Below are 27,453 nucleotides of genomic sequence, written 5' to 3' on the forward strand. Positions count from 1 at the left end.
ACTTCATTTAACCTACTACATTTTGTGGCTTGAAGTAAAAAAAATAATTAAGTAATAATAAGTAAGTAAACACTGATCAGTTCAGGTGATTTAAGCTCAGATGGTCAGTCTGAAGACTTCATGAGTCTCACTCAAGTCAGAAGCTGTGTGGGTGAAAGCACTGGAATGAAATCCGGGTTCATTCATGTACGAGACACTGAATTAAACGTGGACAGAGCCGCCCAAGTGTTTCTACTTCAAAATCATTGCTTGAGTTCGGTGAATGACCGATGTTGCTGGCATCGCGTAAAGTAGCTGAAGCCGCAGGTGTCTTCGACCTTGACTCGTCACGGGATGTGAAGCTCGTTTGCACTATTTGGATGAAGTCATTAGATATATTCTGTTGTGTCCTCCAAGAGGCTACGTCTCAAGACGACCACTTTAAGGCATGCAAGGATCTTGACTGGTGAATGGCCGGGGACAATCTGGAGGCTCGTGTACAATATCAAGACTTACTGCGGACACAGAGGAGGTGAGAGTGGATCAGTGAGCAGACAAACAAGTCAGTCATACGTCAGCATGGTGAGAATGTCGTATTTCAGATGAACACCATAACTCCATGTTGTCCATGTCAACAGGTTTTATACTTTGTAGATTCACGTCACCAAAAAAAAAAAACACACATTAACTAACCAGGCAGCAGCCACAGTGATTTCAAATAGAAACTGCTATAGCTAGCTAACGTCACCAGCCTTAGATTATTAGATGTTAATACTGATGCATCAGTGGATTAGCAGCATTTTCCTGATTAGCTGGTCGAAGCGAGAGCTGGTTTTAAAAGTGAAATCAAGGGGGAAGGTGAAGTGCAGCACAGGTAGATCTACTGAATATAAACATGTTTGAATGAGGATGAAAAAAATGCAAAAATATTTCTCTTTTAAGTGAATTATTTCCTCTAATCTTTGATCTGTTACTGTGATAGTTTTATTTAAATGTAAATTCAGTTGACAGCATTAAAATGTCCTCTTTGTTTTGGAGGGGTTGTTCAAACCTACACCCTTGGAAAATGAAATGGGCATGGACTGAGACTGAGACGATGTGAGGACAGAGACAGATGTTCTGTACCTGTGAGCAGAGAGAGAGAATGGACATCTGGACAGCTCCGCAGGTTCCCGCCCACTAGTAATTACCTGGAAAGAACCAGTGCAATGTTACAAATACCAGCACAAAGCCTGAGTGCTCACTACCTGTGTGTATCATACAGAGAACAGTACAGACCTGGTACAGTGTGGCCATGTGGCTGCTGAGGCTCCACAGACCATACAGGGCACACAGCTTCCTGAGCACTGGTCTGAGACCAGCTGGTGTGTCCTCATCTGTCGTCTGCTCATGGACCTCCGGAGGCAGTCGTGTTCGATGTACGGCGATGGCCAGGGACCGCAGTAGTACACTGAACACAAATGTTGTGAGGTTTGCCATGTTTGCCCTTTGATCTACTCTCAATAATCCAAGATAACAAAGTGTAAAACAGTTTTCACAAAATGTTAGGTAAATAAAAATGGAACTAAAATCTCTAATCTATCTCTCAGCTGTTTCCTGTTTTTCTTTAGTGAGCCTTGACATCAGTCTAGAACCTCACTGGAGTCCACCTGTGGAGAACTGGACTGATTGGACAACCTGTGTATATGAGAGGTCCCACAATTCATCCTGCCGGCCAGGACTAAAATTGAAACATCAAGTCCAGTGAACTCCTGCGTTGACTTTTTGTTGTGAAATGAAAACAGGTTGTCGTGGGACCATGACTGTTTGTCTGAATGTGTTTTTACACGTGGACGTGTGAGGAGAGACACGTGACTGACAAATCAAAACTGTTGAAGTGTTACAGTGTGTGTGTGTGTGTGTGTGTGTGTGTGTTGTGTGTGTGTTGTGTCTCACCTGGCTGTTGTGCGAGCTCAAACTCCTCCTTGCCTGAGGCTCTCTGCTGCTGGCAGCTCTTCTGACTCTCACCAACAGAAACACACCAGCCACTTATAGAGCTGCAGAGGCCTGGGGATGGACACACACACACACACACACCCACACACAACACACACACACATACAAAGGATACAGCTGATCAGCAGAGTTTATATCAGTGGGAAGAAAAGGAGCAGTTGTGATCTGTCCAAACACTGGAGCAGTTAGCAGTGTCCATCGTCATGGGCATTAAAGAAGCATTGCACAATTAACAGCACAAAAATGTTGTGGGAGGTTGATTGTGTTTTCCCATGGATTCATTAAGATATGGTCGTTAGCAGTGATCAGCTGTGCGTGGAAAACTTTCGACAGGATTTACATGATTATTCTACAGACACTAGACCATTGACCACAGCACTTAAAGATATACAGTTTTCACAACAAAAAGTCAACGCAGAGAGTTCACTGGACTTGATGGTTCAATTTTAGTCCTGGCCGGCAGGATGAATTGTGGGACCTCATATACACAGGTGTGTCCAATCAGTCCAGTTCTCCACAGGTGGACTCCAGTGAGGTTCTAGACTGATGTCAAGGCTCACTAAAGAAAACAGGAAACAGCTGAGAGATAGATGAGAGATTTTAGTTTCCATTTTTATTACCTAACATTTGTGAAAACATGTTTTCACTTTGTNCTTCACAACAAAGAGTCAACGCAGAGAGTTCACTGGACTTGATGGTTTAATTTTAGTCCTGACCGGCAGGATGAGTTGTGGGACTTGTGTCTCCAATCAGTCCAGTTCTCCACAAGTGGACTCCAGTGAGGTTCTAGACTGATGTCAAGGCTCACTAAAGAAAACAGGAAGCAGCTGAGAGATAGATGAGAGATTTTAGTNTTCCTGTTGGTGGAGAGTCAGAAGAGGCTGCAGCAGCAGAGAGCCTCAGGCAAGGAGGAGTTTGAGGCTCGCAACAACAGCCAGGTGAGACACACACACACACACACACACACACACACACACACACACACACTGTAACACTTCAACAGTTTTGATTTGTCAGTCACGTGTCTCTCCTCACACGTCCACGTTAAAACACATCAGACAAACAGTCATGGTCCCACGACAACCTGTTTTCACTTCACAACAAAGAGTCAACGCAGAGAGTTCACTGGACTTGATGGTTTAATTTTAGTCCTGACCGGCAGGATGAGTTGTGGGACTTGTGTCTCCAATCAGTCCAGTTCTCCACAAGTGGACTCCAGTGAGGTTCTAGACTGATGTCAAGGCTCACTAAAGAAAACAGGAAGCAGCTGAGAGATAGATGAGAGATTTTAGTTTCCATTTTTATTACCTAACATTTGTGAAAACATGTTTTCACTTTGTTATCTTGGATTATTGAGAGTAGATCAAAGGGCAAACATGGCAACCTCACAACATGTTGTGTTCAGGTGTACTACTGCCGGTCCCTGGCCATCGCCTACATCGAACACGACTGCCTCCGGAGGTTCCATGAGCAGACGACAGATGAGGACACACCAGCTGGTCTCAGACCAGTGCTCAGGAAGCTGTGTGCCCTGTATGGTCTGTGGAGCCTCAGCAGCCACATGGCCACACTGTACCAGGGTCTGTACTGTTCTCTGTATGATACACACAGGTGTAGAGCACTCAGGCTTTGTGCTGGTATTTGTAACATTACACTGGTTCTTTCCAGGTAATTACCTGAGTGGGCGGGAACCTGCGGAGCTGGTCCAGATGTCCATTCTCTCTCTCTGCTCACAGGTACAGGAACATCTGTCTCTGTCCTCACATCTGTCTCAGTCTCAGTCCATGTCCATCTCATTTCCAAGGGTGTAGGTTTGAACAACCCCTCCAAAACAAAGAGGACATTTTAATGCTGTCAACTGAATTTACATTTAAATAAAACTATCACAGTAACAGATCAAAGATTAGAGGAAAGTAATTCACTTAAAAGAGAAAATATTTTTGCATTTTTTTCATCCATCATCAACATGTTTATATTCAGTAGATCTACCTGTGCTGCACTTCACCTTCCCCCTTGATTTCACTTTTAAAACCAGCTCCGCTTCGACCAGCTACATCAGGAAAATGCTGCTAATCCACTGATGCATCAGTATTAACGATCTAATAATCTAAGGCTGGTGACGTTAGCTAGCTATAGCAGGTTTTCATTTGAAATCACTGTGGCTGCTGCCTGGTTAGTTAATGTGTGTTTTTTTTTTTGGTGACGTGATATCTACAAAGTATAAAACCTGTTGACATGGACAACATGGAGTTATGGGTGTCATCTGAAATACGACATTCTCACCCATGCTGACGTATGACTGACTGTTGTCTGCTCACTGATCCACTCTCACCTCCTCTGTGTCCGGCAGTAAGTCTGATATTTGTACACGAGCCTCCAGATAGTCCCCGCCCATTCAGCCAGTCAAATCCTTGCATGCCTAAAGTGGTCGTCTTGGAGACGTAGCCTCTTGGAGGACACAACAGAATTATCTAATGACTTCATTCCAAATAGTGCAAACGAGTTCACCGTATGCAAACCTACGCACACGCTCATTTCCCGAACTCAAAGCAATGATTTTGAAGTAGAAACACTGGGCGGCTCTGTCCACGTTTAATTCAGTGTCTCGTACATGAATGAACCCGGATTTCATTCCAGTGCTTTCACCCACACAGCTCTGACTTGAGTGAGACTCATGAAGTCTTCAGACTGGACCATCTGAGCTTAAATCACCTGAACTGATCAGTGTTTACTTACTTATTATTACTTAATTATTTTTTTTACTTCAAGCCACAAAATGTAGTAGTTAAATGAAGTATTATGGATGTAGATAATGGCAGTCAGCCTGTGCTTGTTTATTAGTGAGACTATCTTGTGGTATCCGCTCCCTCCTTGTGTCCGTCCACACGGTCTCTCTGTCTTCATGAAGCTGAGTGATGCAGCGGTTCATCTGATCCGTCTCTGTCTCCGTCTGTTCTCCCGCAGCTAAAAGATGATGCTGTCTCACTGGTGGATGTTCTTGCACCCACTGACTTCATGCTCAACTCACCTGTTGGCTATGCTGATGGACAGGTGAGGACACACAAAACTTTCATTCAATTCAAGAAACTTTATTTGTCCCCAGGGGGCAATTTAAAGGGCACAAAGAGTAGACATTAAAAAACACACAAAATACACACGACCAGTGCAAGATGAACTGAACTCTTCTTTTCTTTAGGTTCTTTGAGTAAAAACTGAGGGTGGGAAAGAAGCTCCATCTTTTAGCCTCATAAAACTACATGGCCATGAATGAGCTATAGCTGTAGCTGTTCCCCAGGTCACTGGCTGGATCCTGAATAACAGACTGGATCCACTTAAAACCTTCTCTGTGACTCTCCCTGTTTGTTCTCAGCTGTACAAGAACCTGTGGTCGACGGTGATGCAGGGCAGCCAGGTGCTGGACCGGCCCTCCTGGTGGAAAGAGTTCTGCTCAGACAAACCTGCGGTTGGATCCCTGCGTCCAAAACTCTAGAACGCAGAATCTCTGCAGGAGAACCAGGATCCGGGTCCACAGTCTCTGCATCACGTCAGAAACTGAGCGAACACATGAAAATACCACTTCCATGTGTTCACTACTTTTTGCCAAAACAGTGTCACACTACAGAATGGTGATTGTTCTTAGTTGTTAAACCCTGTCATGTGTTTATTATAAAGGGACTAATAACACACCTGCACACAATCAAGAAGCTTAGCATATTTAGCTAATTAGCTTGTTGCCATGTGCTGATGAGCAGCTTAGAAACTCTGTTCAGTTTAGAGCTGAAACTATTAATCAATTAGTTGATCACTCAATTGACAGAATACTAATCAGCAACTATTTTTATTATCAATTAATCGATTACGTCATTTTTCAAGGAGAAGTTTCAGCTGCACACATGACTGGCTCAAAAATAATTTTCTGATGTGGCCTCTGTAGACCTTTTTTAATGTTTATCTGATGTAACAGAGTCATATCAGATGGTTGTCACCCTTGTAGTTTTACAGCTGGTTCTTTTGTAATGATTGTGTATGTGAAGAAGAGCCTGCAGCTCTGACTGTAGTTACTACACCAACATGACCTCACAGAGACATTTCTGATCCTCAAACACTTTGATTCTTCCTTCCAGTGATAAACACACACTAAGCCCTTGATTTCAGCTGTAATGTGTGTCAGTCACTGACAGTCAGGATCCTTTTTTTATTCTTCATAATCAATAATGTTGTTTTACAGCAGCAGGGACTCGGAAAAGTAATAAAGCATTTCCTTGATTTCATTTTTTTTTACCAGGCTTGAGAAATAGGAATTTGAAATAAATGAATATATGAATATGAATATAAATCTTTAAATAAACAATTAATTCATCAATAAATACTTCAGATATAAAAATGGATTTACATAAACAGCATAAAACTCATTAAATAAACCATTTATAAATATATTTATTAATTCACGAATAAATTGTAGAATTTGAAAAACTGTGAAAAGGCATTTTGAAAATGGGAATAAATTCCTGGATTCCATCTTTAATTTCCATTTCCTTTTTCCAGCTCTTTCCTTTCATTTAGCTTCTCCTTTTAGCCTCTCTGGTAAAACCCACTGGTTAGCTCTCCAACCAATCAGAGAGCTTATTACATCCCGCGGCCATTTTAAAATCTGACGTATTTATTGATGGATTAATTGTTCATTTATGAATTCTTTTCACAATTCCTAATGCCTATTAAAATATGAAATTAAGGAAATGCTGTATTACTTTTCCTGTGACATCCCTGGTCCTCTACAGGGAGATGTGGGTAAGACATCAGCTCCTCCACTGTGTGGTGCTGAAGTTACACACCTGAACACTGGGACACAAATTGTTCTTGTAACATGAATGTGTGTGTGTGTATTTCTCAGTCTGACCCTGCCGTTGATTTATTGTTTGCACAATTTTTATGTACACATTCACATTTTTTTTTTTTTTTTTAACTTTTTTTGTTTTTTTTTCACAGGTACATTTATACAAACACACACTCTAATCTTATACCTTCTTCAGCCTGTATCAGGGAATCTGAAGAGAAAGTGTGATTTTTAGATGACGAATGTGAAATGTATCATAATAGATGTAGTTTAATGACTCTGAAAATTGTGTTTTACTGTAGGTGATGTACAGTTATCAAACACTGGGTGAATGACATGTTAAATGATGCTGCAGAGGCAGTTTCATCAGAGTGCTGTGGCCTCAGTGGTCCATCAATAATCCCCGTTTATCATCTCCACTAGTCCCACTGCTAGTTACTAATTATCCGAACATTTGTAAGATTTGTGTAAAGAATGATCATACGTATTGAAAGGCGGTGTCTTGATGCAGTTATAATACACATATTAAATAGATTTACTTATATAACTACTTTAATAATAATAGTAATTATTTTAAAGCCATGTACACAATGTGTGATTCTGGGCTGTCCCAAACCATGACGACCAACCAAACAGAAACGTGGTGATATCTTTGGTCATGGTGGTTCTACATCACGCTGTGAGAGAGGTTCAAAGATAGTCAGTGTCAGAAAGGATGACCGTCTCACAATGTGACTGTTGAATGTAGCATGAAATGACAGTTGCATATATTTATATCCACACTCTCCTCCTCCTCTTCTTCAGATATTTTTCCATACACATAAAAACCACCAAGAGCGTGATTCTTGCTCAGCTTCAGCGCACTGATGACCTTTTTCACCACAGTGTCACAGCAGTTTCACCAATGATGTAACCAAGACCATACAGCTTTAAAGTCATCAGCTAATGCAACATCACCACATAAACAGGAGGAAGCTGCCAGATGTGCTTGTATTCAGTATTAAAATTAATTGGAATAATTCTGTTAAAAAGCTCAATATTCATGTTTTGAGTCTGTCAATCACAGGCAGAGAAAAGGTTAGCTGGTTCATTCTTTGGTTAGGACTTCATAACTGGGACAAAAGGCCTGGAGCTTCCATAGGTGCAGTCAGAGTTGAATTAACCAAACACATTTAGATTAATAGTGGATGAGACCAAAAATCACTGCCCTAGGCCTTTTTATATAACTCATACAACTGACTTTACATGTATAATTGAGGGCGTGGCCACTTTGAGTGACTGGTGGGTTCTATCACAGTTGGCTAGCTCCTCAGTGTCTAGCTGCTAGCTGTCTGCTCAGCGTCAACTCAGCTAATTCAAGTCAATAGGTGCATTTCTATTAATGCACAATTTGAAACTGTGAACTTAAAAAAGAGTAATGAAAACACGTGAATTTTCGAAAAACTCAAATGTCACAAAAGAATTAATCGGCTCACATAAGGTGTTTTACAGAATATTCGACAAAGTAATATTTTGCAAAATTGAAATGGAAATACTTTTTTCACATTCAAGTCGTGGCTCCTGTCATATCAGGCCCCAGGGACCTAGTTCCAACAGAGAGTCAGACTGCTGGAAATCTGTTGTCATGTTTAATTAGAATGATATCATTAGAGGAGAAAACCCAGCTTTATTCACATAGCATCACTCAATGGAAACACAGACCATTCACTATTGTGTTTTGTTGACTTTTCTGGAAAAATCGCTTCTATTTTGTGCAAAACTGCACTGGAAAGCAGGCTGATGAAGTGGTCTCTCAGCAGAACATGAAGAAGTCTGAGTGAGCGAGTGAAATTCTGTTCTTCTTGTATTATTTTATTTATGTTAGCACTAGCACTAGCAGATATCAGTGTCTGCACTAGTCATACCTGTCTTGTTAGTTGAGCTTGTTAACTAGCTAATTAGCCAGCAAATGAATTAGCCTTGGGTTAGCCTTCGGGCAAGAGGCCCACCTGTGCTCATGGTGCTAACAAGAGTGTATGCTTGCTACAGTTACTAAACTGGCAGTCCACCCATGCCCCACCTCTTTACCTATTTTTGGATCAGCTGGGAGTTAGGGGCAGAGTCAGGTACTGTCAAGATGGCGATAGTGAAACAGCTCACTCTGAGCTTCACAACCGCTTTCCAGAAGCCTATGGGTCAAGACTAGAGTTATTACATGGGGTTTCCCTTCTTCTGTCCAGGGATTTAAGCAGCAGATCAGGACTTCAGTCTGTCAGTCTGTCAGTCTGTAATGGACTCTACATGACAATATTCACAACCTGGAACACTTTAATGAAAAACCCTATGATTCTTTTGATTTGTGGACTCTTACGGACTAAAAGAATATAAATAATGGGGAACAGACAGACGACTTCAAACTTCCTCTTCAGAGGTAGGGAGTCACCACCGCTTCTTCTCTAGCTGGTTTAGGTTAAATCTGAATTAATTACACTGTTGGACTGTAGCCTTTCTTCTCATATAATATTAAGTACTTTATTTATGGTTCTCATGTTGCTTATAACTAACACCTCTGCCTCTTTTACACGAATGCACTCGAACCAGTTGATAACCATCTTCATTGAACAGGTTATCCAGAACGGAAAATGTTAGGTTCAGTTTAGCCAGATAACAGAAAGGTATCCTGGGTATGTTGAACTTGCCTCTAAGTACAGGCCTCTGGGTAGGTGACCAGTGTGTTTACAGTGTGTACAAGTGCTTATAAGTACATATATATGGTGGCTCTTGTAGAATGGTTTAATGAGCCATTGTGTTGCTGGAAGGCTCCATGTTGTTCTTCGGGGGTAGGAAGTGAGAACCTATCCTTGTAAAAAGATCGAGCAGGTCCTCTCCATCCTTTTCCTCCATTGTACCCTAGAGAGCCTTCTCTCACCAGGAGGGAGGTAGTTGAGAAATGATGTCATCTAATGTCTACATCAGCTGAGTCATTTCCATGGATGCAGACTAAATGAGAGCCTTTGACAGCCTCACTGGCACATCATGGTCTACTGATCCTTTCACCCAGATCCATCCAGCTGCTGACCATTCAGCCTCAGCCTTGGACCTCACTTTCCCCTTCACATGGTTCAATAATTTGCTCCCAGAATGCAGTGCACTCTAGCATCAATGGCTTTTTCATTTATAAAGTTATATTCATAAACAAAGCCAGAAGATCTAGACCTAGAAGATCAGAGACACCTGATACTGGATCCTCTATTTCCCATAATGACAATAATAATTATAATAGAGCTTCTTTCAAACTCCTCACCTCCAGTTTATAACACAGGCTAACAAAGTCTCCAATCCCAAACCAAGTGAACCCTGATGACTTCAGTATGACATCATACATCTTTACTTCTTCAGATGTGACAGAGCGCCTCCGGAGCCTCACAGGACATCATAAAAATGTTTTCACAGGCTGAGTGATGGAGCATCAGGTGACTGACTTTCATGTCCAGAACTGTTGGAGTATCCCTTCAAAAGATCAGGATGGCATGCCTAGGTTATGTAATCCATCACATCAAATAAATGATGAATATAATCATAGAAAAAACAGAGTATTTCTCATAGTCATACAACAAAAAGCTCAGACTGCTTTGAAAAGTCTTAGAATGTCTAGAGCGGTACATTCAGGATGTATATGTTCGTTGTTTGCCCTATATTAAAATATAAGTACCATTCCAGTGGAAGTGCCAGCATTTCCTTTACCATGTACTCAGCCACGTCCGTGCACCCTACAGAGTTACTTACTTTGACAGCTGTGCGCGCTGCCACTGTTTTCCTCCTCACTGTAAAATATGGTTACTATTTTTTTTATTTTTTTTTTTAATAGCTTATCATGTTAATATGTTATCCTGCTTTAACACTTGGATTTCTCATCTGGAATCAATAAACATGTATATCATTTCACTGATAAAAATATAGAAAGCAGACTGACTGCCATAGTGTCTCACTAGCTTATTTTATTTATTATATTTCATTTATTTTACTCACAAGTTTCAACAATTCCTTATGACAATTAATTATTTTCCACCATATAATTAATTCAGTTCATCATGTAAACCCAATATTAATACACACTCCTCCTTATGGAAAACAGTGATTAAAGCCAAACTATCACCACTGTAAGTAACTGGAGACAAAACTTTTATTTTTACTTCAAGTAGATCATAAACCTTGAATATAAAAACGACTCATTGAACTTGGTTGAGAAATATAAACGTTATAGAGATTTTTATCCAGAAAAACACAGCTCCTGAATTTATTCCTGTTTGTTTACAGACCAGTCTTGCCTGGTCCAATATGGCGGCAATGTTGACATATCGCAGCAACAGGCTGAAGCGACCAATATGGTGTCTACGTATATATGTCTGCAGAAGCCCCCACAGCTGCATGTGTTTGTTTAGACAGTGGCAGGTGAATAAACCAATCACATTTTGATTTTTTATGGTGGAAGACTATCACTCACAGTTCGCCACTGATGTATATACAGCAAATATTTTGTTGTTATTCTCTAAATATATCCTGCTGAGATGAACTGTGGGAATATATTTGCTCTACATTCATACTGGAACAGTTGAAGGATATGATCTGAGAACCAGTTTCCTCCTCAAATGTATTGATGTCCATACAAGAAAATTTTGTACAAATATCCAACTTACCAAGTGCAATGAAAATACTTTCATATTCAACTTAAAGAATTACTACAGATTATTGTATGTAGCCCTAGAATGACTGACAGAAAACGGTAATGGGAAATGACTGAGATCCTTTATTTAAGTAAAGCTATCAGTACCACAATAATATAATACTGCTTTCAGACTTTTATGTAAATAAAATATAAGTATTTAAAGTGGAATGTAGTGAAATGTCAGAGGTACATGTACTCATGGAGGTTTTCACTGTTCCATTAGAACTAATGTGTTTTACAGTAAATATCTTATTCTCCACATACTGCTGGTGTTCAACCCTTCACTTGGTCAGAGCCAGGCTACTGACCCAGACTTTATGCTAAGCTAGGCTAACCAAGTCCTCACTCCAGACTCTTTACTTTAAAGAATAGAAATATAGTTATCCACCGTCTTTCATGAGTGAGCTCTGGGATACCAAACTCATGTCTGTGTGTTGAGGACAGAGCTGGAGTCAAGACAAGGTTAGCTTAGCTTAGCATAAAAGCAGGGGAAACAACTAAATACACCAACACCTCTGAAGCTCACTGACTACCATGTTGCATCTGGTTTGTTTAATTTGTACCAATGACTGTTTATAAAGATGGACGACACTGGTGACGTCATTTGAAGCCAGAGTCTGTGCAGTAGTGATCGCTCTGGGATGAGGTCCCGCCCCATACACCTGCTCGACCCAATTGCGAGTCAATCACAACTGTCAATCACAACATCACACTCCTGTTTCCTTGCATCAAAAAACTAATTAAACATCAGCGACATAAGACATGTTTTCTAGTTTGGCCCATGTCCCATCTGCTAACATAGAGGGAGCCCGGTTTATGACCTATACTGTAGCCAGCCACCAGGTGGCAATCAAGATGTTTGGGCTTCACTTTTGGGGAGATGTGACGTCGTTCATCTTTATGTACAGCCAATGATTCGTACAGAAACATAAATGTAATGTTGTGGTTTTACATTTTGTGCTGGAACTGAATTGACAATCCCACCTGTACAGAGAAGCAACACCTGTGCTCACTAGCTATCTGAGATACAGCTGGATACACCTGGTCATTTCTACACTTTTGTTTCTGTGCAGGTTAAACAAGCTAGTTTTTAAAACAGTGAACTCTGGGGGTGTTGGTATGCCACTTTGGACAGAGACAGGCTAGCTTTTACCCCATGTTTGTAGTCTTTATGCTAAGCTAGGCTAGGCACGCCCTCACTCCAGCTGTGTACCTGATCTATTTACTACGAAAGCAAAGAAAGGTTGAAGAGTTGAAGAGAGTTCCATTAAGAGGAGGAAAAAAAAAAAAAAAGGAAACACAGACTCGTTGCTTGTCTTTACTTAAAATACAACAAATGAGTCAGGTTTGTTCATGTCCCCCCTCCTGGAGGTCCAAGGCATCACCTATCAAGCCATGACAAAGCAGTCACTACAAATCGAGCACAGAGAGAGATTTAATGTACAGAGAAGAAGGTTTGCATCACTGAGTGCATATTAAAATAAAATGATCTTTGCAGCCTACACATTTCTACCATCACACCAACTGGTTCAAACTCCAGCAGTGCATCTTATTTATATTTTGCATGTAACAACGTTAGTCTTGAAAATTACTACAGCTGTTAGGTTCATGTAGTGGAGTAAAAAGGACAATATTTCCCTCTGAAATGTAAAAGTATGAGGTCTCACAAAATGGAATTACTCACATAAAGTTTAACTACTTACAAACTAGTATACTAAATGTATTTTTTTTATCTCTTGACTTAACTAACCCAACCCACATTACTCTTTCAGAACACAGCCATTTCAACCTCTCAGTGTGTTAATCTTATAGTTGTTAGTCTGCTCTGAGAATAAAATATAGTCTTCATTTCAGTACCACTGTATACGAATGTACAAACGTCTTTACATGTCTTCTGTGAAATGGTTCAGCACTGAAGAAACAGAGAAAAGCGTCTCTCACATGGAACTGTATGATTGTTTCTGGACATCGAGATGAGCGACAAGAACATTTGTTTCCACTGAAGTCGATGCTACTGTACAGTAGATAGGAGCATATCTATTATTGCCAAAGACAACTAAAGTGCATGCTGCTTTACCCACTAACTCAATGGCTTGTACAGTAAGTCATAAAACATACAATAATATAATACTTAACCCTGTAGGAGGGTTTGCAGCACAATGTGTTAGCAGTTTATTCACCTGTATACAAAGTATACCATCATCACATGTTTTAAACAAAGTGCTATAAATAACCAAATAAAAAAACGTTCAGTGTCACATTCAACCACTGATGACATCACCTCCGACCTCAGTCTGTGTGCTACAGGGTTCTTCTCTAGAGACATTTAACTCATAGATCAGTGTTCAACTAAAACTCATGTTCAGTAATTAAAAACTGTAATTTTTTTGGAGCTAATTGACAAATCTAGTTTAAGTTTTCAGTCATGAAATTTGGCACATCTCTGAGTTCCCTTTAAACACACACTGCATCCACATCCAGTGAAGAAATACTGTGCATAAAAGTATCTGCTGAAAATACTGCGCAGTGTATCTGTTCACTATTAAGTGTGACGTAAACTCGGGCACAGAGCTCTCGGAGAGACTGCACCTGATTCGCTGGGACTGAGGGCGCTGCTGGGCCAATCTGCCAATCTTTAAAGTTTTTAATATCTAATGTTTTTGTTTTCCTCCTCATCAAACACATCCTGTGTGAAGGTGTCCCTGACCTGTGCATGTTGTTGATGTGCCCATAAAAGCTGTACAGCATCATAGACCCTTTTTCTAAAGGGTTACTTTATAAGATTAGTGCCAAGTTTTGTGTGTTATAACTAATGGCTTTGTTAATGGTTAATAAACTATTTGTACTAATTATCAGGTTGTGAAAAAAACATCCCTAAGGATCCAAAACTGTCCTCCCATTAAAATGACATATGTTGTTCAAATACTACATTTAACTGGCAAGGACCTCTACTGACTGTATGAATTATGTAGCAAAGACAGCCATTGCTATAACATTATAGGTTTTAAAATCTCAGAGGTCATGGTGGAGGATACGTTTCTTTAAACCATGACCCTTCCCTTTATTGACAAAATAGTTGTTTTTAACCCAAATTACAATCTTAAACACTAACCCAGTAGTTTTAGTGATTAAACTTCACCAAACCTTAAAGGGCCTGAATGTAAATGTTTCAGTTTAAAACCTTCAAACATGAAATAAGATTATGCAGCAGAATGTGAAGAAATAACAGTTTGGACGTCTGTGTATTGTGTTGCACAGATATCTAAACTGTCGTCATCAGTCTGACAATAAACCATAATCAGATTTAAAGGTAAGGCTGTTATTCAACAGCTGCCCTCTGCTGAGGTTAGAATTATTTCAGATAACGTCATCCTAACCTGAGGGTGAGGGTTGACCCTTGGTTGGGATTGGCCAGTGAGCCCAGACCTAGATAAAGGATGAATGGATTTTTTGATGACCACCGGGATTTGTCCTGGTGTGTTTGATTCAACAGATCTGTTTCAAAACACAAAACATATTCCTGTTCATCAGATGTGTTTCTCTGAATCTTGTGACATAAATGTCCCTTCGACTGACGTCTAAAGCGCGTTAATAAATGATTCATCAACATTAATAAACCTATTAGTTTTAAACATGACATTAAAAAGTGTTAATGCCAGACCTCTGCAGGCCTGTGTTCAGCTGTCATACAAAACCAAATAAATTTTGTTCTTATGATTATTTATATCTATAAACAAATGATTCATTAACATTAATAAAGCCATTATTACAATTTGTCACCATTTAAAAATCATACCTAATGTGAAAATGGTTAAATTCCGTTGGGCTACATGTTTGAACGTCTTCTTCTTTTCTTTCTTTACAGTATGTAAAAGTGTTTTTGGTCAAATTTAGAATGGTGGCCACTAACATTGATCTACAACATTTTTCTGGATTGATCTCAGTCTGCAGAAACTCTTTTTCAGTAAGTGAAGCACTAAACATTATAAACCACAGATGTTTCTAATAATCTCTTCACCTTTGGTGTTACAGGGAATTATTAACCAAGCTGCCAACACTTCTATGTAATGGGCAGGGCTCATTAACACGGCAAAAAAATGCAGAAACACGACTTATTGATTAATTTGCATGTTAATGCCAAATAGTTTGGAATGTCAAAATAAAAACGTCCAAAAGATGCTTTCTCTCACATGTGATGATGACTGGGTCAACTCCAAATGAACTGTTTAAAATGAAAAGTCTCATAGTAAAGTTGTAGGTCAAAGATTTCGACTGATGGAACCCAGAGGATTATTGTTAATCTGCACATGCGGGTGAAGAAGACAAGCCTCCCTTTCTTCTGACAGGGTGTAATAAAGGAACACCAAAGATGCTTTGTTTTGCATATGGTTAAGATTAATTCAGGTTTGTGGGAGAGGCAGCTGAAACTCAAAATGGCCGCTCTCATTCATTAGAACTGACCAGGCAGATTTATTGAAGCTGTGAAGACCCAAGAGGTAAAAAGAAGTTTACAGGTCAAAACTGAACCTTAAGGCCTGAGTATGCTTAAAGAAAGTACTTTGCAGCAGGTGATTATGACCCATAGTTACGTTTTGTTGCTGGGCGACATCTAGTGGTGGCAGTAATGATGACAGGAGCAAAGGGTAAAGTGACGTAGTATAAAGAGAGACAAAGTCCATGTCAGGAGGAGGTTGTGGTGGATGGATGAATATGACACAGGAGAGCGGTGTTCGGTTCCCATGTGAAACTAGCTGTTTACGTTGTTTCTATTGTCCATGACCATTCTACTGGTCATTGTTACTATTGTAACCATGACAAAAAAGATCATCTAATGTTGAGGAAGTACTTATTTTAACCCAAACCACGATCTTTCCCTAAATCGAAAGCGGCCATGACTGTTATTATGGTAGCCATGGCAACGCAGGTCTGGTACATTTGCTGTTGTAGGGGCACTTTCAGGAGACACTCCTATGGGTCGTATCCGAGGGTTGGAACAAATGATCTATAAAGTTGTTCAGGTTGGAGGAGTTGTTGTGTTATTTCTAGATGTTGTTGGACAAACTGTTGTACATACATAGCCTACTTCATTTAAAGCATACTGAGGCCTCCAGATGGATGACAAACCTAATTTGATTGGAGGATGGGAAGAAAACGCGTTTAAAAAGAAAGTGGCCAGAAATCTTAAGACCTGAGGTTAGTGGACAAATAACACATCTAATTTCTTTTGCCTGCTGTGAGGCTGAGAAGACCGGGACCATGTGGAAACGCTGCACCAGAGCACATGAGTGAACATCGCAAGTAGAAAGTTTTATTTTAAAAAAAGTAAGACGATCAATGAAAGGTTGACAGGTTTTGTGAGATATACAACTGGCCTCTGTTTGTTTCCTCAGAGTGAAGCTCTCATCAGGTTTTAGGCCATTCAAGTGTTAACATTAAGTCTTCATTCTGGCATCACACAAGCTCCAGTAGCTGTTCAGCACAATGTACAATATTTACATGGATCACATGTTATTATGACAAGACAACAAAAAATAAGTTAATGAGTATATTTAACATGACCTTGTGAAGGATTCCCTACTTGCTATGTTAGGTTAGGGTTAAACTTAACAGAGGGTGTATTTGATTGTGAGGAAAATCTCAAGCTAATTGTACAAAGTATGTTTCAAAGATTACCCAGCTAGTTAGAGTTGACTATACTAAATGGTAGCGTGTGTGTTTTGGGGTGGGGAGGGGCTACATATGTACACTTCTTCATCACTGGACAAAGGCTTTTAAAATCTTCATCTTCCTAGACATCATCTTCACACAGAGGTTATAAGATGGTTGTTGTCGTTGTGTTTAAGTTATCTCGTAGTTTTGAAATTAACAAGCTTTGTTTTCTTGTGATCACAAACTTAACACAAACCAAACTGACTTCTCATGATCATTAGTCAAAAATGGACAAAGTCCATGGTGCTCTTGTGGAAAATGGTGGATTCATATCTCAGCATTGGGAGTGAGTAGCTGCCAACATCCCAGAGTATCTTGGGGTGCTGCCTACAACTGAGGGTACGACAGAAAGCGAGATCAGCAGGTGGGTTGGTGCAACGTCAGCAGTCATGCAGGTGCTGCACCAAACTGTTGTGGTGAAGAGGGATCTTAGCACTGGATTTACCAGTTAATATACAATCCATGAATCAAAAGAACAAGATTGCAGATACATGGTTGGGGCATCAGTTCAGGGTGCCTTCTGGATGTCTCCCTTTAAAGGGTTTCTAGGCATGTCCAACTGGGAGGATACTGAATGGCAGGCCCAGAACATGCTGACGAGATTACACACCCCATTAATCCAGGGACTGTCAGGAAGATCTAGGATCGGCTAATTGTAATTAAATTTGGGCTACCTTACGTAGCCAGCTGCCACTGCGACCAGGACCAGGATAAGATGGGAATGATCTATGACCAGCTGACACAAAGTCACTATACAGTAAACCAACTTTTGCCTACTACAATAGACCTATGGTATCTCTTACACCCTGATGGACTTCCAAAAGTCCCAGTGTGTGGTGAGTGGTTTGTGTTGAGTAATTACGACTTTTTGGGATTACCAGACTGTGAGCTATGCATCAACTGACAACGGTGGGCCCTGCTTCATTACTGAATCCCGAGTTCCTGTCTTGAAGTGGGTTCCCAATATATAGTTTAATTGCAATGGCCATGTCTTACTCCAGCATAGGAATACCATGCACAATGCATGGTAAGTGGGAGGATCGAGGTGGGCAGTGGGGGGGGTCAGATCCTCTTTGATATCGAGGACCATGTCAGGATCATGAGAACACAGTTTGGGTTATGCTCTGCCAAGATAAGAAAATAATGATCAAGTGAAAACAGCTCGTATAAATAATTGCACCCATGGCCTCTCCAACCTTGCATATTTTCACCTTCACTCTAGGCAGCAAGTAATAGGGCATCACTTTAGATGAGTGGTGACTTTCTTTGGTTAGAAACAATAGGGTAACAATGGCCTCCTCTTTAGTTACACTCCCTGGAATAAGTCGAGGATTGTGGCCAGACAAAAAATTAATCATTAAAAGAAAGATGTCGGTTTAATAATTTATTTCCCTTGTGTAAAACTTTTAAAGACTGACTCATAATTGATCTTTCTTCAAAGAAAATAGGCCCAGTCATCCTCACTCCTAGAAAATTGCATACCAGAAGAAGAAGGTGGTCAGGTCAGGATAAAAGCTGGTCAAGGCAGTGGGAAGGTCAAATAGTTCTCTACAAACTGAGGTGTTTTTTCAATAAAATATTCATGTTTGGTTCTGACTAATGGTCCCGTGGTACACACTCTATATGGACATTTAAAGGGAGAGTGTGTGTGCAGTGCTGTGGATGCTCCTATGATGTCATTTTGATGTCACAGCGTTAATTAATCATTAGAGAAGATTTAGAAACATTTTTAGATCTGCTCTGATGCCTCTATTAGAGGCTGAATACGTAGGCGATAATGGACTACAGGTAGACGTAGGAGTTCATGATTGTGAATATGGAGACATCAGTGTCTGGTATTGTGCTTATACCATGGCCACTTACCAAAGAAACAAGTCTACAGCAGTGCTAGCAGCTTCGCCAGGCTGCACTTAGGCACAGTGCTTTGAGCTAAATGCTAATCAACATTTGCTAATCAGCACTAAAAATGGGAATGTCATTAGTTTTGCAGGTATTTGGTCATAAACCAAAGTGTTAGACAAACTGAAACATTGACCTGACGATGGCACTGGATGAAAAGTCAGAGGATCACCAGTGTTATCTCAGTATATCCTGAGGGGAACATGAATGTGTCTGTTCTTAATTCTGGGCAAATCGCTGTTAAACAGAAATCTTAAAACTACTGGTTGCGCTATGAAAAGTCAGGGGATTACCAGAGTCACTAGGATTCATCCTCTGGGTACCTTGAATGTCTGCATGAAATGTCATGACGATACAGCTAATAGATTTCACCATATTTCAGTCTGGACAAAAATGGAGCACCAACACTGCCATCCCTAAAACCATGATTACTGTTAAAATGGTTGCTTCCATTTTCATCTCCAGACAATTAACAAACTAAAGGAAAAATTAAAGTTAACAATACAGAGCACCACGGCTCACTGAACTGTTTGATGGGTATGAAAGTGATGTGAATCACCTGCTACGACCTTCACAGTCTCCAGATCTCAACTCAACTGAAATGGGAGATTTTGGAGCAGTGTCTTAGACAGCGCTCTCAACCACCATCATTAGCAAAACACCAGATATTGTTTATCCCTCCAGCACTGCTCGTTGCTCCATGATAAGGAGCCCTGAAGCTGCTCTGGAGGCTCATGGTGCATCAGCACCTCACAGGTTAAACTCTCTCAGGTGTCATGATTTGCAAGGTGTGCAGAATGAGTCTATGGCCATGGTATAATGAACAATCTTCTTCTAGACTATAAACTAGAGATTAGTTTGCTCTAACATGGCTGAACCTTCTCTTAACACTGCTCTTGTATAGTCACAGAGGGAACACTATTATTTAGCCAGCTAATATTAGTGATGGTTAAATATATAACATTATATTTCTGTTAATTCTAACACAGTTATTTTCGTTCTACTCCTTCTCCCTGCGTTAGCTGAAGCTGTTAGTAAACTGCAGTAGTCTGTTAAACATTTTCAAGCATTAGCTTCTTGTTTGGCTTTATGCTAGCAATTTACACAAGTAAGCCTAGATTATACCTTACAGCTTCAGAAGTTAATCATCTCTGTTAACATTTTATTGCAGCATTTAAGTAAAACATTAAATTAGTAACTTAATAATAATAATAATGATAATAAACAAAAAAGACAAAAGCTAAGACATAACCATAACGAAGGGTAAATTGAAAAGACTGAGCATGTTCATGTCACTAACAGGCTTTGTTTGTTGTTTCTGCAGAGATTTGTTGTTGCTGTTCTAAAGTCATGCTAGTTAACAGATGCACCCATCAGCGTTAGAGTGATGGCATCTGTAAATTACCCCTATTTGATCCTGAACTATTCCTTTTCATTCTAACTTCGACACAACCTGTCTGTGTAGTTTTAATAAAGTGCCCTCAGAGTTGTGCAGATTTTAGTAATCCAACTCAGCTTGTGTACATATTTAGAAGTTTCATATTTACAGAAAGAACTGAGATGAAAGATTTGAGATGCCCTGAGGGTACTTCATTATTTCCCTCAGAGAATATCATTTGCATGTTGACTGTTTTAGGGTTTTATGTTTCAGTACTGCTACCGTGTGAGAAAGCTTCCCCAGGCTCATCACTCTAGTCACACCTTTCCATGTCATGAGACATGGGGGTGAACATAAAATCAAAAACACCTGCAATCAACTTCAAATTCACGCTAAGCTAATAAGATGATGATTCAACTCAGTGGTCATTTTTGAGGCTATAGTTTGTAGCGTTGTTGTATTGGACAGCAACTGCAATTTGCACTGTCCACCTGTTGCAGACCACTGTGACAAGTTAACCCAGTGCCCTGGGCATCTATTCAGCTGGGTTTGACTGCCTTTAGGCTCCTTCCAGATAAGGCCAATTTTTTTCACAATCCAATTGTCAACATTGGGTTTAAGTATATTTCCCATGGGTTCAATTTGGATCCAGTCCAAAATTTTTGACCCATGAAAACCTCAACCAAAACTTGTTTTATACTATTAAGTCCCCTATCTTTGTATATAGTGGGGGCACAAAATATTAGTAACTACAAAACTACAGCCTTAAAAATGGTACTTAAATGAATTAATGGTTGTATCAACACATTGAATTTAGACCTGTTGTAGCTGATTACATGATGTGTTTGTGATTTTATGTCCGTGCTGTGTATTTGTTATTCGAACGCACTGCTTTCTTAGAAGTTTTGTTTTGTAGAAACGACATTTTGTTTGCTTGGTTTCTGTCTCAGTACAGAGGGTTGTGTTTTTCTGTTAAGTGTAATTGAGTTGTGTCCATTCATTGTTGTCTAGACCCTTGTCTTTCTTCCTTTCTGGTTTCTTCATCTTCCATTCCCCTCCATCCACCTTCTGTAACTAGGCGACGTCTGACTCGACCACGCACTGCTCGGTGTACTCCTTCACCAGCTCCACGCTCAAGGTGTTGCGGCAGAATTCGACCATGGGCTTCCAGAGCGGTGGGTCCAGGAACATCTGGCACATCACATGACCCTTCAGGGTGGCGGTGTGGCGCTGCAGGTGGCACAAGAACTGCTGCCGAACCAGGTCAAGCTCTTTACCGAACATGTCAATATTCAGGTAATACCTGGTTCAAAAACAGTGTGTCAGATGACTGAGTTAAAAGAATGAAAAGATACTATGGTAGACAGCAGTGCATGCCACTATACTGTTGTACACTTGCTTCTGGACAGTAAGTGTGCCTGACTTAACTAGAAACATCTGCTTGGCATTATGAGTAAGTAAAGAAGGGACACTTACCAGTCATCTCCAATGGGCACCCTGAAAGGGAAGGTACAGAGGCTGGCCACGGTAGGGTTGGACCCATCATCCACCATCCAGTCAATGTCCTTCTTCAGCAGGATGGCCATGTTACTGGGCAACGGCTTGAATGGCTGCCAGTCTTGAATGATGGTAGAATTAGGAAGGACCCCCTGCATCAGATCAGTGGTCAGATACAGCCGGTGGATAGCTGTATGGTCGAGACGCACAGGAGTAGAGTTAGAGGAAGGGGTGGACACAGAGGATTGGATGTCTCCACCCAGACCAAGCTCAGACAGACGGAGCTTGAGATCTTCAGCTCTGAAGCGCACCAGCAGAATACCCTGTCAAAGAAAGCCAACATGTGAACTGACAAAGAACTACAAGAGTAAACACACTGACTAAAAGCATCATAACAGAAATTTGAATGAAGCATGTTGGTCATTACCAACAAGCACAGCTCAAGACAAAGACAGAGGTTTTATTGTTATTTTTTTTTTTACCTGCTTGGTTATAATGCGGTACTTCTGGAAGTCCTTGGGTCCAAGCTGATCATCACGGGTCAGGCGGGTTACTTTAACCTCTGGGAACTTGGATTTCACCAGTTCGGAGCAAAATCGCAGCAGAACTCCTGCCACACCTTTGCCCCTTTCTTGAGGGGCAACGCGGAGACCTTCCACCAGCATGGTCTCCCCACCATCAATCACACACACTGACTCCAGAGCAATCTGTCAATCATCACAGAAGAAGAAGGAAGACAAAAAATGACAAACGATCACACTGACATTGTCCTTTTTAGAACTTTACACCATTCCTATAGCTCAAGCAGAGCAACATGACCAAAAAAGAAAAAAGAAAAACAATTTCTCTCTGCTGTTTGGGAGATTTGGAAAACAAGGACACATCAGTTGGAACATTGAGCATGAGCCTCCTACATCTATCCGTCTAGCCACTTTTTTAAAAAACCTGAAATATCACACAAGAATTCAGACCTTTAACTCAGTATTTACTTGAAAGACCTCTGGCAGTGAATACAGCCCCCAGTCTTAGGGTATGCTGTGACAACCTTTGGACTCTGGATCTTCTCTGCAGATCCTCTCAGACTCTGTCAGGTTGGATGGGGACGTCAGTGGACAGACATGTTCGGGTCCAGAAATGTTGGATTTGGTTCAGGCTCAGGACTCTGGCTTGTCTACTCAGGGACATTCACAGAGTCCTTTCTAAGCCTCTCCTGTGTTGTCTTGGCTGTGTGAACCTTCAGCCCAGTCTGAGGTCCTGAGCTCTGGACCAGGTTTTCATTAAAGATCTCTCTGTACTTTACTCCGTTCAGCTTTCCCTCAGCCCAACCAGTCTCCTTGTCCCCCCCATTGCCTGATGCTGCACTGTTGGGATGGCGTTGTTCACATGATGAGCAGTGACATGACTCTTAGAACTGAGACCAAACAGTTCAGTCCTGGTCTCATCAGACCAGAGAGTCTGGTTTCTCTCAGTCTCAGAGTGCTTTAGCTGCTTTTATACAAACTGACCCTGAGGAGAGGCTTCGTCTGGACTCTGAGATAAAACCCAGATCAGTGGAGAGCTGCAGTGATGGTTGTTCTTCTGGAAGTTTCTCCATCTCCACACAGGATCTCTGGAGCTCAGAGTGACCATCAGGTTCTTGGTCTCCTCTCTTACCACAAACCTCCCCCCTGATGTCTCAGTTAGTCCAGGTCCAGCTCTAGAAGAGTCCTCGTGGTTCCAGACCACTGTTCTTCAATAAAGGAGAAATGCTTTTGATCCTCGACACAATCCTGTCTCTGAGCTCTTCAGCAGTTCCTTCTTCCTCATGGTTTCTGCTCTGATCTTCATTGTCAGCTGTGAGACCTGATATAGACAGGTGTGTGTCTTTACACATCATGTCTGAAAGCCGAGTTTACCACAGGTGGACTCCAGTCAAAGTGTATAAGCATCTCAGAGATGATGCAGAGAAACGGAGGAACCTGAGCTAAATTTGCACAGTCAAAGCAAAGGGTCAGTCAATGAGGAATCGCCAACTGTCGACTGGCCAACCAATGGTGTAATCTTATCACTCAGTCACTCAGTGACATCTCATGTTTATAGGGCTGGTCCCGTTATTGCTGTCCAGCCAGAAAGTAAAAGTCTGAATACTTCCTGAATGCGCTGTACCTTGGGATACCACAGGAGGAGCTGGAGGACATGGCTGTAGAGGACACCTGGGCCAAACCTGCTGCCACTGCACGCCTCATACAGCTTTCCAAAAAACTTAAAAAAAACAAATTTCATCTGAACACTTCAAACTCAAACACAGAAAGTAGGTTCGTTAAATCGCTGTAGTAGTTAACTTCATAAAAATTACCAGTTGACTTAAAGGCTCCATGAGTAGTGTGAGGGATTACAATTTTAAATTAAACAATTAAATTCAAAATTAAAATAGGTAAAAAGAGTTTTATCTCCCCTGATCATGCATACTGGTTTGTTTACATCAGTGTGTGGCGGTGGCTTCCATTCAGCTCATATATAAAGATCAGGATTTTCATACTGTTCATTGGACTTACCACTTTTCCCTGTTTGCGGGCCAGTATGACTGTGCGGTTGGTCTCCTGCAGCCAGTTGGTGTACCTAGTGGGCAAGTAGTCAAGGCCTCCATAGATGTCCTGGCTCATAGCCATGATCTCGTCGAAGTCCTCCTCAGTGGCCACAGCGAACTGTAGGCCTGCCTGGGACAGGGACTCTGGGAGCTGGGGCATAGTCAGGCTGGTGTCAATCTTCATCTCGACACAACTGATGAGATACAAAGTGGAGGAGAGGTTATTGTGGATGGTATTTATCAAGTGTTTCAGAGCAGGATGTCATTCTCAACCAGTCAAAGATGACCAGTAGAAAGTGACACCTGACTGGTCCCAGTATAAAAGCACTTTCTTAAATCAGGACTTAGGAGAACTCAGGAGCCGTCCTAACCTGGGAGATCCTGACAGGTTCTGGGTGGTGTAGAAAAACAGAATGTCCATCTTTTGATTGGAGGCAACAACAAGCTTCAGAGATATGTCTTCTTGGATAACAGCTGTTTGTATCTGATGTTGTTCATGATGTAATCACTCCAACAACAAAAAAACAACTCTGTCCACTCCACACAAGATGAACATCTTCATCAAATATATCACAGTCAAACATTCCTCTGCCAATTAAAGTGAGATAATGATATAAAGAATAATCGTATTAGTGGCTCTAGGCATAAAGGAAAAAACACAAAGTACATCCCTACCAATTGTCAGTCACAACATCAGCAGCAACAACACACTCATCACAGCAGCCTACACTACCTGCTCTGTATTAGAGGCTGAGGGATGGAAGACACTGAGAAGTCAGGACTGAGACTTGGGTGAGAGTTTGGGAGGAATCTGTTTTTGACGTCCAACGTAAATTTAGAAAATCATTTCACAAATGACAAATAACAGACTAATGACATTGAATCTAGGAGCTTCAGCATGAACCCATCAGTAAGCTTTGTAATAGTCAACATTTACTTGGAACAGCACCACACGATCTATGACATCATCTCCCTCTGAACTACCACAACTACTGACTAACACACTCTGAAACATAGTCCCAAAGCACTGACAAAAGGGGAACCAAACACATGACTGCTGGGACAGATAAGTGCCAGGTAGATGAAGTAGATACTTGGAAAGGTGGATGAATGGACCAGAGGAGCCAAAAACAATAACACAGGTTGAAGAAAAAGAAACAGACAGAAAGATGACAACAGACACAGGAAGTGAAGACTGGAACCTTTTTTGATCACTATGTCTTTTCCCATAAATCCTGTAAATCCATACCCTCACCCCCCCCTAATCTGTACACTAATACTCCCTGATACCCACTCCATTACAAGCATGGGTATTTGTCCATAGCTTAGCTAAGACTCCACAGAATTAAATACACAAGATGTAATGGAGAAATATAGGAACAGAACTGTTTCATCACAAGGTTATGAGTTGCCATGTTGCCCAGATTACTGCTACTGTACTCAGATGGGGTCATTGGATTGTTCTGGCAATAGTATCATGTACTGGTAACATAATTTTTGCCAGTATCATTAGAGCGAACAGGTGCCAGGTGTTCCTAGTCTCAGGAAAACAAAAACAAGAGGCTCTTAAGAATTTTGCATTTAATTAGGTTCAAATACATAAACACATGGTGCAGTGTGGCGTGATCAAACACAATAAAACAAGCGTGTGCAAAAAGAAATCATGCAACATATGAATCCATACAAAACAGGAGTGATACAATATGATAAAATATAACAAAATATAAGTATATGATAACATAGAGTAACATATGGCTAGGGCCAGGTATTGAATATTAATAGTTTTTGAATTGTGTTCATAGTTTCAAAAGCTGTCTAGTTGCACCTACTGATCAGATATTTCTCTTTGCAAATGTTCCCTGTTTTCCCGCTTTTTCTTACAGTCCTTGTCCATCGTCAAACATCAACTCCATCTACAGCTAATGTCCAGGAGCTTCTTCTCCAGGAGGGAATAACATAAGATATTCACCTCAACTGGACCCTGTCCCAGGCAGGCCTACAGCCAAAGGTCTGCAGTAATACACTGATGACAAATTCAAACAATACCCGGCCCCAACTATGGGTGGCACTATGTGGTCAATACTTGTCAATAAAAGTATGATAACCAGGAGACCAACAGAGTCTGACTTCTCATGGCTACTGAAGCAATACAATTGAAAGTTCCACAGCCACCAGGCTGAACAAACAGTATGTGTCAGTACATGAAGGAAATGACCGAAGCACCAGATAACAACTAACACAACAGTCACTTAGGGCTGTAAGAACAAGTACACAAATCTGAGTACTGCAAGGACTGACAACATGAGGTCAACACAACAGAAATCCATCCCTGAATACCTGGCACTCTAGAGGACATGGTCTTGTCTGAATCTCAATACCAGAACCATCACATATATAGGACCCACCATAGAACGTGACCATGGTCACCTCCTCGACACAGACATTTTGGTACCAGGGAAACAATTCAACAAAAAGAGTCTTGATTTATGCTCTATGAGGCATCAAGGCAACTGAAGAACAACAGTCAGCCTCCTAAGAGACCATCAAGTGTGGCTGTTCTGCATGCGCTTCAGCCTTACCATGTGGTCCCCCTCTGTGTGGACCACATCTGCCCCATTGAGGACGGATGGCTGTAAAGAGTGAGGATTAATGGAACTGAAGGGGCTGAACTAACAGATGGCCACACAGACAAAGAGGGCAGCTTTATTCTGAAGGGTTTCACAATCACATGGAGCTGTGAAGCAACAAAGACACAAGAAAGAACAGGACTGAACTGAAGTGCCGCTTCATCCAAGTCATGGAAGAAGATAGAAGAAAGACCAGTCATCACATGTCCATTTGTACAGTAAGGTGGCTAAGGTGCAACATGGCCACTGCTAACATCAAGACAC

At 41.0% G+C, this 27,453-nt stretch overlaps 1 protein-coding gene across 1 annotated transcript in view; it reads right to left on the bottom strand.

Moving 5' to 3' along the window:
• Window positions 1–21,549: 21,549 nt before the first annotated feature.
• Window positions 21,550–27,453, bottom strand: part of nat16 (N-acetyltransferase 16 (putative)) — a 28,042-nt gene continuing 22,138 nt past the window's right edge. The window contains exons 2-5 of the mRNA XM_022747784.1: window positions 24,531–24,756; window positions 22,479–22,703; window positions 21,976–22,319; window positions 21,550–21,802 (exon numbers count right to left, since the gene is read on the bottom strand). Of these exons, the coding sequence (XP_022603505.1) occupies window positions 21,574–21,802; window positions 21,976–22,319; window positions 22,479–22,703; window positions 24,531–24,746 (1,014 nt within the window). The 5' untranslated portion in view covers window positions 24,747–24,756 and the 3' untranslated portion in view covers window positions 21,550–21,573. The remainder of the gene's footprint in view (window positions 21,803–21,975; window positions 22,320–22,478; window positions 22,704–24,530; window positions 24,757–27,453) is intronic.

The sequence above is a fragment of the Seriola dumerili genome, unplaced genomic scaffold (genome assembly GCF_002260705.1).
Source record: "Seriola dumerili isolate Sdu_G_001 unplaced genomic scaffold, Sdu_1.0 BDQW01000111.1, whole genome shotgun sequence".
Classification (NCBI taxonomy): domain Eukaryota; kingdom Metazoa; phylum Chordata; class Actinopteri; order Carangiformes; family Carangidae; genus Seriola; species Seriola dumerili.